The sequence below is a fragment of the Pleurotus ostreatus genome, assembly GCF_014466165.1.
Source record: "Pleurotus ostreatus strain PC9 chromosome Unknown scaffold_2, whole genome shotgun sequence".
Classification (NCBI taxonomy): domain Eukaryota; kingdom Fungi; phylum Basidiomycota; class Agaricomycetes; order Agaricales; family Pleurotaceae; genus Pleurotus; species Pleurotus ostreatus.
The window spans coordinates 822,336-837,311 of NW_023503157.1; the positions used below are offsets into that span (position 1 = coordinate 822,336).

The 14,976-nt window shown below is 49.8% G+C and overlaps 6 protein-coding genes across 6 annotated transcripts; 2 read left to right on the forward strand and 4 right to left on the reverse strand.

The window, feature by feature from the left end:
- Positions 1-163: 163 nt before the first annotated feature.
- Positions 164-2,881, reverse strand: PC9H_003054 (uncharacterized protein; the record flags this gene model as incomplete). Its single annotated transcript, XM_036772651.1, has 16 exons — positions 164-177; positions 231-266; positions 323-466; positions 530-605; positions 659-673; positions 734-1,026; positions 1,082-1,181; positions 1,237-1,313; positions 1,363-1,474; positions 1,538-1,623; positions 1,674-1,818; positions 1,875-2,330; positions 2,382-2,405; positions 2,456-2,485; positions 2,537-2,624; positions 2,679-2,881. The coding sequence occupies 16 exons, from the start codon at positions 2,879-2,881 to the stop codon at positions 164-166; spliced, it is 1,899 nt and encodes a 632-aa protein (XP_036634124.1).
- Positions 2,882-3,488: 607 nt separating this feature from the next.
- On the forward strand, positions 3,489-4,687 carry PC9H_003055 (uncharacterized protein; the record flags this gene model as incomplete). The annotated part of the gene is made up of 3 exons (XM_036772652.1): positions 3,489-3,818; positions 3,879-4,445; positions 4,499-4,687. 3 exons carry the CDS (start codon positions 3,489-3,491, stop codon positions 4,685-4,687), a joined length of 1,086 nt encoding a protein of 361 aa, XP_036634125.1.
- An 821-nt stretch (positions 4,688-5,508) lies between these two features.
- On the reverse strand, positions 5,509-7,306 carry PC9H_003056 (uncharacterized protein; the record flags this gene model as incomplete). The annotated part of the gene is made up of 2 exons (XM_036772653.1): positions 5,509-6,756; positions 6,806-7,306. The coding sequence occupies 2 exons, from the start codon at positions 7,304-7,306 to the stop codon at positions 5,509-5,511; spliced, it is 1,749 nt and encodes a 582-aa protein (XP_036634126.1).
- Positions 7,307-7,744: 438 nt separating this feature from the next.
- On the forward strand, positions 7,745-10,918 carry APL5 (AP-3 complex subunit delta; the record flags this gene model as incomplete). The annotated part of the gene is made up of 11 exons (XM_036772654.1): positions 7,745-7,900; positions 7,954-8,115; positions 8,174-8,408; positions 8,472-8,611; positions 8,661-8,874; positions 8,928-9,073; positions 9,126-9,601; positions 9,652-9,898; positions 9,950-10,396; positions 10,450-10,585; positions 10,635-10,918. The coding sequence occupies 11 exons, from the start codon at positions 7,745-7,747 to the stop codon at positions 10,916-10,918; spliced, it is 2,643 nt and encodes an 880-aa protein (XP_036634127.1).
- A 301-nt stretch (positions 10,919-11,219) lies between these two features.
- On the reverse strand, positions 11,220-13,123 carry SPS1 (putative protein serine/threonine kinase; the record flags this gene model as incomplete). The annotated part of the gene is made up of 9 exons (XM_036772655.1): positions 11,220-11,369; positions 11,421-11,937; positions 11,989-12,140; positions 12,196-12,300; positions 12,361-12,602; positions 12,652-12,760; positions 12,809-12,839; positions 12,888-12,935; positions 12,987-13,123. The coding sequence occupies 9 exons, from the start codon at positions 13,121-13,123 to the stop codon at positions 11,220-11,222; spliced, it is 1,491 nt and encodes a 496-aa protein (XP_036634128.1).
- Positions 13,124-13,799: 676 nt separating this feature from the next.
- On the reverse strand, positions 13,800-14,430 carry PC9H_003059 (uncharacterized protein; the record flags this gene model as incomplete). Its single annotated transcript, XM_036772656.1, has 2 exons — positions 13,800-14,267; positions 14,326-14,430. The coding sequence occupies 2 exons, from the start codon at positions 14,428-14,430 to the stop codon at positions 13,800-13,802; spliced, it is 573 nt and encodes a 190-aa protein (XP_036634129.1).
- Between the last annotated feature and the right edge of the window lie 546 nt (positions 14,431-14,976).

A 14,976-nucleotide genomic window follows, 5' to 3' on the forward strand; every position in this document is an offset into this window, starting at 1 on the left:
CTATTAAGCAGACGCTGTTCATGATTTCAATCTCTTTCGAACCCTGCCAACCCACGCTAAGTGTCACAGTAGTATATTACGAATGATAACTCGGAAACCGTCTATAATACATGAATATGATATATTCAACAAGAGTTACTATCAAGTAGCTAGTGGCGATTATTTAACTCGAAGGAACTAAAGACGATCATCAGCAAGGTTCCAGAAGCGTTGAACTGAACGCTACATACCTGGAGGGTAGTCAATGCGGTCAAGATACGTCGCCACTAATATCATAGTCCATGTGAGTAGACGATCGGGTAAGAACTGGGCAAATACTCACTATCACCTCCACGGATCTTCTCATTCTTCGTAAGGCCATCGCCTAGGTAGAAGAACCGGTTTTTCACGCCTTTGTCAAGGAGCTCGTAGTTGTAGTCCTCCCATCTCGGCTTCTCAAGCGCTTCGACAGCATGGAGACAGGAACCTGCGAAGGCGTGTCAACCTTGAGAGATCCGAGTCAAGCGGTCGGAAGAGAAGAGCGACGTACCGGGCCATAGGGCAACAACACGACCTTCTTCCTTGCCGACTTTGTACCAAGATCGACACTTCTGTCCAAAGACAGTCTAAAGGCTCATTCAGTATGACCTCGGAATGATATGGAGTCGAATGGATTTACCCTGGGGAACCAAGCCTGCAAGCGCACCATGCCTTAGCATAGAGCCAAGGGAGCATTCTGTCAAAACGCGCTTACCTCTAGATACTCATCAAAGTCATCAACGGCTTCTTTCTTGGGATCCATGCTCTTTAGCCTCTCCCTCTGGATCTTGAGGGTTGCTTCGACAGCGTAATCCACTTGCTTCTCTAGGATGATCAACAGTGATCCGGCTCCGACTGCAGAATTGGGACCAAGTGTCTGGAACCAGTTGGGGAAGCCTTCTACCGCGACAGAGAGATATGTCCGGGGATGAGGCAAGTACTTGTCACGAACATCTACCCCATTTTTGCCGATGATAGGGAAGTCCAATTGGTATGAAGTGTCAAAACCTAACCGAGGTAAGATGTCAACATGAGCTCAATCTGATAGGCCCAGGGGACAGACCAGTTGCGCAGACGATAACGTCCAAAGCCTTGTGGTCCCCATCAACTGTTTCGATGCCCTCTGGGGTCACCCGCTTTATCAACGATGGCACAAAGTCAACCTAAAGACATACGCCTTCAAATTAATTCTCTCTATCAGATGAGTGATGGACTAACGTTATCTTCACACAGGGCTTCGAGGTAGCCCACGCCCGGTGTGAGTCTTCGGCATGCTACTGGGAATTCGGGGATAACTATTATGACGTTAGAGCAGCCAGTTTCCGGGAGTGAGACATAGCGTACTATGATCAGCAATCCAAGGTTTCCTGGCTAGTCGCTTCAGCATCTGCTCTTTGAAAATGGTCCTTGCTGCCGCTTGCATTTCCGTACCAACCATGACCGCATCTTGCGCGGCCTAAAGATGAGGGTAATGAGTATAATTGACAACCTATCAAAGCGTGTGGTAAGCAAAACACACATTGAGTTCTGATTCCATCTTCCGGCGGAAATTCTTGTAGAATTCCGGGTCTTTGAAAGCTTCCTTATCTTCGTCGGTATATTTATCTGGTCATAGTTAATAAGTCAAATGATCATTTTCTTTGGATTGCACTCACAGTTAGTAACCTCTCTTCCCTTGGCTAAACCTTTCTGCATGTCGTCTAGGAAAGGAACCGCCAACCACGTCTGTCCCCGCACATAATTGACCAAATGCCCTACTTTCGGTTGCAAGGCTGGGACGATTTGAATAGCAGAAGAACCCTGTGCAAAGTTAAGGTCTAAGTTAGTAAGATGTATGTGAAAGTTGAGCAAGATACACATGCCACTCCTATCACGCCAACGCGTTTGTCTTTCCAATCTCTAACGCTCTCTTCCCACCCGCTGCTCGAATCACCAGTATCCCATTGTGCGCTATGCAAGATTTTCCCCTTGAAGTCCTCGAGGCCAGGGATATCAGGCCAGTACCAACGGTTGAGGTTGCCGATTCCAGTGAATAGCACGTCCGCGGAGTCCTCAAATTCTTCGAATTCGACTTTTGGAATGTTCGAAGTGCCGGCTTCATTGGGAGGTGTTTGCCTGAATGCAGCTTCGCCAGCAGCTGACAAGACCGGTCGACGCATGCGAAGACGCCATTTGCCCGCGTCGTCATCCCATTTAGCTTCGACCAAGCGGTGCTGAAGTTTCATGTACTTCATCAGTTTGTACTTGTCGACGACGCCCTGCAAGTATGCCAAAATTTCTGGGCCTGGAGAATAAAATGACGACCAGTTGGTCTACACATCATATTAGCCGGCGAACCAAATGCGCGGATAAGTGGTGCCTACGTTGTTCTCAAATGACAATTGGTACTAGGAATGATTAGCCAAAACAGCGCGTCTTCGTAGGATAGTGTACATACGCAATGGGATGGAAGATCGCAAGCAAGTCCCTGTAGACGACAGTTAGTTTCTGCGTATAGACCTATCTACGAGCCACTTACGGGGTATTTGTTGGCGAACCATGTCCCGCCGATGCCTGCATTGGCGTCATAGATGGTCAGGTCCAAGTTTTGGACTCTCTGCGTAAACCTGATTTGCAACAATGTCATCATGTGCATCCCGCGGCGCCTGTCAAGTACGCACCTAATTCCGGCGATGATGCCACTATAGCCAGCACCGATGACCACTACTTTGATGGGGCGCGGTTCGTCTATCGAGAACTTTCCCGAGACAAAAGTTGATGACGTCTTCTTTCCTGTATCACCATTGACCTTGAGGGATGGGTCGCTGGTGTGCCCATTGATAAGCTTGTCGACTTCAGGAGTATCTCGGGGGACAGAAACCATGGTGGGCGATTAGTTGACTCGTAGAAGCAATTCTCTATTGGTGATGTACTTATACTGGATCTCAAGGGCGAGACAACGCATCAGCGGGATTTATATTCCCCATGAGGCCGCTTGACTTGTGAGGAGAAGCAGTGGGTGTCTAACCTTGTTCTAATCCCGCAAAGTGATATCTGGTCGCATGATCTAAGTTTAGTCCAAGTAATCCAGCCTCATGAGAAGACATCTTACCTCCAATTGACCAGGGGTAGAAGTCATGTGGGTGTTGGCATCTCTGATGGACGTAGCCGACGCTGGAATATTAGGATAGCGAGCAGAACATTGTCAAGTTTCTTGAAGCGAATCACGATTGAATCGGCGGACGTAACCCTACCGTATCCGAGGCTAGGATGGATTACTCTTTCGGTCCGAATTGAGGAGCCTTTCAATGCGTCAGTAGAAATTGTCAACGCGCGAGCACATCGTGGGTAACACAGGCTTCCTGCTTTGCTCATAATCCAGCACAATGTGTTTACCATGGATCATTGGTCATCCAGCTGCGAATGCTGACTGATCACTTGCCTCTATATAAACAGGAACGCCAGCGTTGAAATGCTCACTCAACACAAAGATGTCTACTCACCGTGCCATTGCAACAGTAGCGAAAGGGTCCGTAGACGAGATCCTACTTCCAACCGGAGCACCAGGCGCTGGCGAGGTCCTGCTCAAACACTCGTACGCCGCAATGATTGCGTACGATACGTACCAAGCGGACCTTGGATATGGAGTCGACAGTTACCCTCTTGTCTTGGGGATCACCGCGTCCGGAGTTGTGGTGGATGTTGGGCCTGGAGTAACAGGCATCACAGCAGGCGATCGAGTCGTAGGGGCGACGTTCCACACCCCCTTGGCAAGAGGGCTACAAGAATATAGCATCCAACCCCGGAATTTAATTGCCAAGGTAATATCGCACTCACGTTCGCGTTACTCCGAAGTTGCATAATTGACTTTGAGAATCCAGATACCTCATGAGCTACCCTTCGATCAAGCAGCCACTATCCCCGACAACTTCGTCACCGCCTTCTACACAATTTTCAACCAGCTTGGATTCCCCATCCCGGACTTCCCAGCTAAGTTAGATCCCCCACCTCAGGCATCTGCCCCAATCTTGGTCTATGGTGCTGGTGCCACTTCCGGGCAATACGCAATTCAACTTCTTTACGCCGCGGGCTACACGAATATAATCGCAACAGCATCCACCAAGCATCACGATTATCTGCGATCACTCGGGGCCAGCAGTGTCTTTGATTACCGAAGTCCGACATTGGTTGAAGACATCGGCAAGGCGGCTGGTGGAGATGGGAAGGTCCAATATGCCATCGACTCGATTACCTCACAGGGTACCATTGCTACAATAGCCAAGGTCATTAGTCCGTCTGGCACGCTAGCGCTGCTACTCCCTATCAAAGAAGGATCATCAGTGCGAGGTGCTCCTGGAGCTCAGATGCTTTGGGAACTGCCGGATGCATGGAACGTGCTTCCGAAGGGCACTAAATATGTCGGGGTGAGGACGTTCCTGTACGAGCAGGCAAGTATTTGTTTGATGTGTGTCGCTCGTCAATTATTGAGGCCGTTCATTAGGACGAGTTCCTGAAAGAAAACCTCATGCCCAAAATATTACCCAGGCTCCTTGACTTGCACCTCGTGAAGCCAAGCAAAGTGCTGTTGTTGGACCAAGGCTCTTTTAAAGAAAGGGTAGCAGAGGGTCTGGATCTCTTGAGAAACAACCGCGTCAGCGGCGAGAAAGTAGTAGTAAAAATCGATCCATAAACTCACCGTTCTGCTATCTGTTCAAAAGCGATGTAGATACGTACAGATTTTTCATCTTTCCATAGGAAGACAACCGCAATTGTCAGAACTGCTGGGATGAATTAAGCGAGGATATCGTACCTGTTGCCCCATGGTTTGTCCTTCTCTCTCTATAGATAAGCATCAGCAGCTTCTCACTGCCCGAATTCGCAATGTTCTACGTTTCCGCTAATGACAAAAATCAGCGCGCTTTGATAATCGACCCGCTCCGTCCTGAATATGTCCTCGCCTTCAATTTTGTGATGTCGAGAAGAAGCGCTCCTTCATGTCCCCGAGCTGAGTTCCTGGACTTCCTATTGCTTCGAACATTGATTGAGAAGTGCTCGTTATTTCGTTCGCTTCTGGAGATTCCATTAATTTCTGCAAATGATTATCTTGCGTACCGGTTCGTCCAAATATAACCCATCTATATATGCGGTTTGATAGTTTGGGATACTCCTCTAAGTCCGTCTCAACAGCACCTCCGTGATGATCACTGGGCTACGTCGATGGCTGGAACCAGCTAGAATCACTGTAAATGTGTACACAAAAACATTTGCAATAGATATCGGAGAAGGTGACAGAAGGCTCATTCGAAATCGCAGATGGAGGTGGATGCCATGTCCGAGCTGAAATTTTTGAACGAATACAGAAGGAGTTTTCTGTGTCGAAAACGATTAATTGTGTAGTTCGCGAGTCGAAGGTTGGAATTCGAGAAGGGTTACGACGCGCAAAATCACACGACCCTATTCTCCTATTTAATTTAGGGACTCTTAAGGGGTGTTCTGAGCCAAAGCCGAACCTTATTTTCTCATTTTCTCATCTAATAAATAGTCTATTGAGCTGCGCAGAGTCACATTTCCTAGCAATTCTTTCAGACGTTTGCGCTGCAAGCCTAACCCAGGTATATGAAGGAGAGCTGTGATGGGTCGATCTAAGTAGATCTGCTTGGTGTCATAATACTGTAAAAGGGTGTAAACGGAGGCGAACGTACCTTTGTAAAGAAGCACGTAACGCAGGATACGTTGAGTCGGTAAGATGGCCAGGTCTCCAATAGTAATATGTGCCTTCCTTTGCAGTGACGTGTCCCAGTCAAGCCCAGCAGCCTTGACCCTCTTCCACACGTTGAATTTCCTCTTCAGGGGACCTACAATAGTACCGAGGGTTTTCGACGTCGATTTAGATGGACCAAAGAAGTCGCCCACGCTGCTGCACCAAGCAACGAGTGCACTTTCCAAGTCTTCTTGGCAGGACACGAATGCCTCTGCGACCCCGAGTGCGCTAGGATTACGTTCCATTTTCTTCAGGATCGCGGTACTGATTTGGACCAAAGGCTGCAATAGAGTAAGCATGGGTGCAGGGGGAGTTGTTATCGTCCCCCCATCGACAAGTATGTGAAGCGAGGCAAGGTAATTTCTTTCCGTCCGAACTATTTCTCTGCAAATCAGCAAGGCTCGACGGGCCATCTGCCATGTTTGAGCTGATGATGGATCGGAAGTGGAGCGTATTGGTAATTTGGGTTGCGAACGTCGTCTCTGCGTGGAGACGAGTTCCTCCTCCCCATGATCGCTGTTACCATCTCCCACAGGAATATCGCCGATAGGTGAGCGTTGTGGGAGTACCGGCAGCTGCGGTATCGACGAGGTCACGGACGCGGACTCCCGCCATTCCCATATTTCCGCGGCCATTCTGACCTTCTCCAACCCTTCAACAAAGACTTCATCGGTTATGCTGGAGTCTGTCATGGCTGCAGCCAATGTCCACCGTCTGAGACGTTTCTTAGCGGTATCTTGCGACGAATGCCGGTGGGCTGCATCAGGGGAAGGAGTTAATGGGACAGTAGGAGGCGCGTCGCATGTGGGGGAGATCGAACTGCACTGCAATGGTAGGAGAAAGGATGCGGTGTTGCTGGAATCTGGGTGAAGAGAGGGTGAGATGGAGTTCGACGAGTGCCCGGTCCAGGCCAGAGATGCAAGCGTGTCAGTGCTGATGGCATGGCAGCGATATTGAGGATGTGGAGAAGGAATGCGGTCCAGAGTTCCGCGATCAATCTTGAGTGAAATCATCAGTGTTGTTTACACGAGCGTTTCATCTCCATACCTTCTGAGAGAGTGCTGTGGTGTGGAACTTGACGGATCTGTTTCTATGAGCGCCGCTCGTCGCGTCGTTTCGGGGAGCAGCAGCTATCGGGAATGTCGCGAATGGAACATCTGAAGGCGAAAGACTGGGTAGGGACTTGGTGCGTCCGCGATTCCATAGCATGTTCGACGTAGACAAAACGATCCCAGACAATCTTCTCTGTCTAGCCTGAGATCCTGCAGGTAAGAGAATGCGATTTACGTTCGACGAATCTGAGGATGAGGAAACACATGAATCGGAGCTCTGCTCGTCCAACAGACTGAGGAGGCGCGCACTCGTCGCGTCCTCCTTTCTAAAGGAAGGGAAATAAATCCCCTCAGCCTGACCAGCGGGGAGACCTAGACTTCCGGCTACCAGAGGCTCATTCGACGAGGCTGAGTAGAAAGAATCGTTGGAAGACGGTAGCGAGGATGAGGGTGACCATAGCTCGGGGAGCGGTAAGTTCTCTGGGTAGCCCACCATCTAAGAGACTTGGTACCTCAGATTTTCATCCTAGCTTGGAGGGGGTGAGGATGGTTGGGGTAATGTGCTGGAGAGCTGGAATATTTAAAGTGAAACTAGGTACGAGTTCGGCCATTCGAGACTGGTTTCCGGAGATACATATCAAGGAAGCTTGGGTTTTATCGTCAGGCTGCGCTGATGAGTGCTGTGACGCTTCCGTGGTGGACACTTGTGGACGCTACATCTGGTTCCAAGCTATATCGCTCCTGAGGTCGACTCGCGTCTAGCGGCGGAGGTTCAGAATCAGAGGAGATCAAAGGTGAGCTCAGGACCACGTGAAGTATTCATTAGTTGTGATTAAGCGCCCATAACTTTAACTGTGCACTTCCTCAACCACCAACGACCGTGGCGGTTCGTATGCTTGGAGAGCCCCCGGACGTACCTTCAATTTGAAAGGTTATGTGGGAACGAACTCTGCAAGATCTGATTCGCGGTCTTCGTGCCAACAAGAAGGATGAATCCAAGTTCATTTCCAAGGCCGTGGATGAGATACGGACGGAAATCAAGAGCGAGGACATGGAGCTCAAGGCCGGCGCAGTGCTGAAGCTGACATACGTGAGCACCATCGACGGTCGCGACGAGCACGAAGAATTGACTTTGAGGAATAGCTCGACATGCTGGGCTATGATATGAGCTGGGCGTCGTTTCACGTCGTGGAAGTCATGTCTTCGCCACGATACCACCTGAAGACGGTTGGCTACTTGGCAGCCACCCAAACGTTCAACCAGGACACCGACGTACTCATGCTCACCACGAACTTACTGAAGAAGGTGAGATCGAACCTACGCCTATGCCTACAACCTTCCTTAGGAGGTCCTTCGCATCCAGGATTTAACATCAACTCCAGCAGATGTTGCGGTTACATTGAACGGCATATCGCATATAGTCACCCCGGATTTGGCTCGCGATCTGTCGCATGAACTGCTCACGATGCTTACTCACTCTCGCGCGAACATACGCAAGCGTGCTGTCTTGGTGCTGTACAAGGTCATCACTATGAACCCAGACGTTGCGGAGCGAGCCATCGGTCGGCTGAAAGAAAAGCTGGACGACCCAGACCCAGGTGCGTTTGTACTCGTGTTAGCTTGTTCATGTTGTTCTCATGCGCTATTTTCGCTGGCTGCAGGTGTCGTCGCTGCCACTGTCAACGTGATATGTGAGCTGGCCCGTCGAAATCCATCAGACTACCTAGATCTCGCACCTCAGCTCTTCCACCTAATGACGACGTCTCCGAATAACTGGATGCTCATCAAGATCATCAAGTTGGTGTGTATGATTCACCCTCCCTCATGACAGCAAGGATTTACTTCATTAGTTCGGCTCATTGTCCCCTCACGAGCCACGGCTAGTCAAGAAGCTGCAACCTCCCATTACAGAACTCATATCGACAACACCCGCCATCTCTTTGCTATACGAGTGCGTCCATACGTGTATAATTGGCGGCATGCTCCAGGGTGCAAACGGAAGCAACCTGGCAAGACTGTGCGTCTCAAAGTTAGCTGCGTTCATACAAGATTCCGATCAAAACCGTTCGTCGTGAACCTCCTCACGTGTTCTCCGTCCGTCTCACAGATTCATGTAGTCAAGTACATCGCCCTCCTGGCCATGGTGAAGATTGTGCCGACACACCCGCACCTCGTTGCCGAGTACCAGGATACCATCCTGGCTAGCGTCAACGATCAAGACATCAGCATACGGATGCGTGCTCTTGACCTCGTCTCTGCAATGGTATGATTCTTGTTCTATTTACGCACGCGTATTCCATTGATACCACTACAAGGTGCGCGAAGATAATCTTCAGTCGATCGTCCAACAAATCCTATCGCATCTCGCTCAAGATACTTCGTCATCCGTCTTACCAACCGCTGCCCAATCTCTCGCCCAAAATGCTATTTCTTCATCCCCTGGCAGCTCCAAACCAAACATCCGCCCCACTCAATCCCCAGCATATCGCTTAGTCCTGTGCGAGCGAATCCTGACCATGTGTTCGCAGTCCATGTACGAAAACGTCACCAACTTCGAGTGGTACCTCTCTGTCCTCGTCGATCTTGCGCATATAGCGAATGTCGACATCGGCAAAGCTATACGCGATCAACTTGTGGATATAGTAGGAAGGGTGAAATCTGCCAGGCGATATGCTGTCAAGCTTATGTATTCGCTGCTGAGTGACGATTCCATGTTGTTGAACGCACAGGATGAAGGGAGTTGCTCGGAAGTGCTGTGGGCCGCCGCATGGATATGTGGAGAGTACTGCAGGTACGTCTTCACAGGGCGAATATCCGACCATAGCTCATGTGTAATGTTAGCGAACTGGCTGAGCCACAAAAGTTGATACCGTACTTCCTACGGCCAGAGATGTCAAATCTGACGCCCGATATCGTTGCCGTCTACCTTCACGCTGCTGTCAAGGTATTTGGCTACTGGGCGGCTGAGCTAGCTCAGCGGTGGAGCTGGGCAAATGACGATCTTCCGGATGTCAAAGAAATCGTGGATTCGATGGTTGTAGGTATGAGGGAGTTTGTGACCAGCCCGCATATAGAGGTCCAGGAACGGGTAGGCGGCCTCACTTTACCTGGAGAACAGTGTTACTAATGTTCTCCCAAGGCAGCAAACGCAGTCCAACTATTCAACTTCATCCAAGCCGATCTCAGCGCGAATCCATCGAAGGCCACCGACCATACGGGCGAACAGTCTGGTGAAGCAATGTTCACCGATGAACCAAACTTTCCTAAGAGCTTGTTCCTCCTCAACCCGCTCTTCGCCTCCGAACTTAATCCCGTAGCAGTGAATGCGCAGGCCAGCGTCCCCGTCCCCGCGGGACTGGACCTTGACGCTTGGATCGTGCCGCCGCCAGTTGTCAATGAGACAGCGGATCAGGAAGCTGGGTCCAGCGATCTGAAGAAGGTCAAGAAGTCCAAGAAGGGAAAGGGAAAGGCAATCACGGCGAATGGTACAAAAGGCAAGAAAAAAGCGGCTGGACGCGAAATGGAAGTCGAGCTAGTACCAAGCGAACCTGCGGAGACAGCAGAGGAGCGAGCAGAAAGGGAAAGGGTGCGTCAATCCGGTGAACCAAGCGATCATATATTCATAAATATCTTGTTCAGCGGAAAGCTGAAAGACTGGAGAGATTGAAAGACGATCCTTACTACATCATTGACGATAAACCACCACCTAGGCCAACAGAGGATGTCGATTCGATACCGATAGTACGACTAGATGATATGCCGTCGTTGATTCCTGGTAAGTTAGTACCCCGAGGAACATCCGCCCATCATCTAAAAGCATGTAGACTTCAAAGACATGGGGCAGCCTATACTTCGAGATCGTCCGCCATCCTTGGACCCGCCAGTGATCGACAGAGTAGGGGAGATGCCAGAAGGTGCTATCGTACCACCTCCGCTACCGCAGCAGTCATCTTCACGCCCGTCTACGCCTGCTCAAAGTTCATCATTCCCTACATATGATGTCGCTGAGGATATAGACATACCGAGGACGAATTCCATGGACCCGATCAAGGTGACACGAGTCAAGAAGAAAAAGGGTACGGGGAAGAAGAAACCAACAATAGTATAATCTTCGTTGTGTTCGCCTGAGTGGTGGTAGCTGCTACGCCAAATCTACGCAATACATTGAGCATAGATGTTACACATACATATTATTACTACGGACACTTGAAATACATTTAACAGCGATGGGATAGCAAATGATGATGAATGTGTGCAGATACAAGACGGGTTTGTGTCCGACGAGGAAATAAAGTGCAAGAAGAGGTATTATGAATGGGTAGTGCACAATCCGTGAAGGAGAAGACGTAAGCACAGACCAGGATATTAAAGTTAATCAAGGTATTAACATTGTGCATTGTCACGGAACGCTATGGCTCTTCGACATGTTCGACGGAATCAACGATTTCGTTGACGAGCTCAAGAGTAACGCCAGGGATGATGCGCTCGGCTTCTGTAAACGCGCGTTGGAGAGCACTGAGAGCTACCCTGGCTTCTTGAGAAGTAACGCGAGGGAATAACTGAAGGAAGATATCGTATTTGAATCAAACGCCTGAGGGAAGAGAACTTACGGAAGCAATCGCTGGAAGAACAACGGAGTCCAACATGGTTGTATCTGGCAGATCGTCATCCTCTTCCAATAGCAAGGCCGCCATCTTCTGCTGAACCACATTTGCATGGTCGGGGTAGGTTTCGGCGTACTGGTCCTCGTAGTCATCATACTCATCTGATGGCTGCCTTTGGGGAGCGCGAGTATTATTAACCAGAGTCGTAGAAGCGGAAGGCGGCCCGTTGCGGACGGTAGCTTGGTTGTCGACCTTTTTCTTCGTCGGCGATGCGGGTGGTGGTAGCGGTGGCAAATCACCCTTGGTGGCAAGTGAGGAATATCTGGTGCTCGAAGAAGAACCAGGCCGTTGAGTCAGGCTAGAACTGTCCGAACCATCAGACCCAGTGCGCGGCGTCCCGTTGTTCTCCCAGGTGAGCGGCGGTCCCGAGACCTGTATATTATTTCGACCGATCGTACCAGGTCGGCTCACATGTCGTACGGTACCGAAGTCCCATAGATCTTCTGGGTCGCCAGATTCAGGACTGTTGATCACAATTAGACGCGTATGATGGAATCGGTAAATCACCACGCACAGATCGGAAACGTTGTCTCTCTCTTCATCTTCTAATCGTTCCCCGCCTTCCGCTCGCCATCGCTCATGCCGTTCAATGAGCTCGGTGAGATAGCTTGTCTTCTTCGCCATTCTAACAAATTTGTGCTTCAACAATTCACGTGCAGACGGACGCTAGATGACGCATCCATCAATAAATATCGACAGCCCATCAATACGTCATGCTCACATCTTTAGGATCCCGTTGGAGGCAGTAGGAAACGAATTCGCGGAACGACTTCGTGAAATTGCCTTCCAATGTGGGAGGCGGGTTTTTTGGAATCAAGAAGAGAACCTACGGTGACTGGGGCGTAAGCATACCAAGGCAGCACAGCGAAGTGGTGGCAGAACCCACCTTCATCGGATGTAGCTCTGCGTACGGCGGCTCGCCTTTCGCTAGCTCAATAGCAGTGATGCCCAAGCTCCAGATATCTGCCTTGTGGTCGTACCCACTTTGTTTTATCACCTCAGGCGACATCCAGTACGGTGTACCAACGAAAGTATTCTTCTTGGCGGACAATGTGCCAGAAAGCTGGCCTGAGACACCGAAGTCTGCAAGTTTGACCTCCCCGCCGGCCGAAAGAAGGATGTTTGCCGCTATAGCGTAATCAGACGACGATTGGGTGGTAATACCGGAGCTGCGCACCTTTTATATCCCGATGAAGCTTTCCCTCGGAATGCAGATACTCGAGCCCCCTCAGCAATTCGCGGACAATAATAGCGATATACTCCTCTCTGAACACACCAGGTTTCATCTATGCATTGTTGGGTAAATGGGAGGTTCACTATTGATGAACACCTACCAGATCCGAGCACGAGCCTCCGGAACAATACCTGGTACCAAATCAACATCGCTACAACAGACCAAATACTGAAACGTACTCCATGACGATCCATAAATTAGATCCTTTGAGAAACGAACCATGATATCTGCACCCAAATGTGATTAGCAATTTCGGAGGCGATCATACAATCACGCACTTGGTAACGTGTGGGGAGTCGAGCTGCGACAGGATCTGGATTTCCTGTTGGATATCCTCTATCTCATCCTCTGCACTTTCTAAATCAATGATCTTGATGGCGACGGTCTTTTGTGTCCGTTTGTCGTAGCTGCACATAGTCTGAGCATCTAGGGCAGGCAGCAGTTGGCGAGTGTAGCACGCACCCTTTATATACTTCTCCAAACGATCCCTTTCCTAAACCGCCAGAACACTTTAGCGATCCACCGCAATTCTAGCAGAATAAACCCGCACCGATCCTGTTCTGTTTAACATACAGTTCCTCTGGGTCCTGATGATGGGAATCCTGGCCGCCGCTGCGTGTGAGATCCACGACAATCGACACGATCCTTAAGACAAGCTAATGCTCACCATTGAATATAAAGTTCACTTCGAAGATTATACTGGCGTAACCGATTCGTGTCGCGTCGTCAACGAATGACCCTGTGGTTCGAATTATAGACAATCGACGCCGCTATATCGACTATAGAACGAGCCACAGCAATGCAAGTACAAATGAGTGCGTTCGCTGCAGCAAGCCCGGCGTTCGTGGACGTGAAGGATAGAAAACAAAGTGGAAAAGAGGCAAGAGATTGAGTTTGACCAGATTTATGTTGCTCAAGTGAACCAGCTCATTAAGCGCCCAGGACTTACCGGTAGACTTCCGTTTTAGGCGATGTGGCTGAAATTAATTGATTTGTCGCTCAGCAAAAAATCAGACATAGCTCAACAGAACAATCACATATCGCTGGCGTATTCACGAGGATGATGTGGCTAGAGATATTCTATTCACCCGCTATTTCTCCCTTTCCTGAGAACTCGACGAGGAGTGGGTACGCGACATTGATAGGGGCGGCAGGGGCGCCTTGTAGCTGAGACGCAGCGTCGGTGGTTTCGCGGGCAGTTTTACGAAACGAAACCCCTCCTTCATGTTCCCGGACTCCTTCCTCATTATAGCCTTCATCTGCGATTTACTCAGCCCGTCGAACCCGAATCCAAAGGCTTCGTATGCTTCCTGCTTGGTCGCCGGCGCTTCGTGATCAGGTCCTCGAGGTCCTCGACATTGCGTTATCCACCTTCGTATTGATTTTGCGTTGAGAGAAACGGTGGCGAATAGCGCACAGAAGAGCATGAATAATAGCAGCGCGATTCCAGTGGTTCGATAGTCATCAGCAGTACGACCTGTGGGGTGAGGGAGTTGATGAGGCGGGATTCTGCTCAAGGCGAGGCTTCGTGGTTGCGGTCCTGCCGCGTTGTTCAATCGCTAAATATTGTTGTCTCGTCAGCGATCTCGCTTTCTGCGGACAATATGGCCGACGTACTATTTTGGAAGAATCTCGCCGAGATAGTGTAGGATATGCGTGGATCAACGGTATTATGTCCAGCATAAACCCGCCAATAAGATAGATGCCAGCAATGGGGTACATAGAATGACGGAGAAAGGATAGAATGGAGGTGATAGTTCTGGATGAGGGGTGTTGGCCGATGCCTAACTATAATCATGGTCCGGCTGTTGACATATTGGTGGAAAGTCCCGACACTCATGGCTTACTCGACATCGCGCGACTATAATCATCCCACCATCAGGAATATTGCAAAATAGACCAAGCCATGAAACCGCCTAATGTAAGTTAAGAGGCATTCTTTCGCCTCTTGGAATACGTGACTGCCTTCACCTTTGATGCCCAAAGATTTAATTTTCAACGTCCAAAGCATTCGAGTAAGAGTCGCGTAGGCGATCCTTGTTAGCCTCATGACCAGGCCTCTGTGAAGTAAACAGGCTGGTTACCAGCCTAGATGCTGAGTCCTATCGGCCAAGGAGGTCGGTACTTATGGGTGGGGCCAGATCCTCAGAGGCTTGGCTCACCAAGCTCAAGACTCAAGAGCACCGGAGGCGATTCGCGTGGAGAGAGGTGGGGAGTCGCTCAGACTTTAACTTTAGCCTTCATAAGGGCGGCGCGTTGCGACGTCGG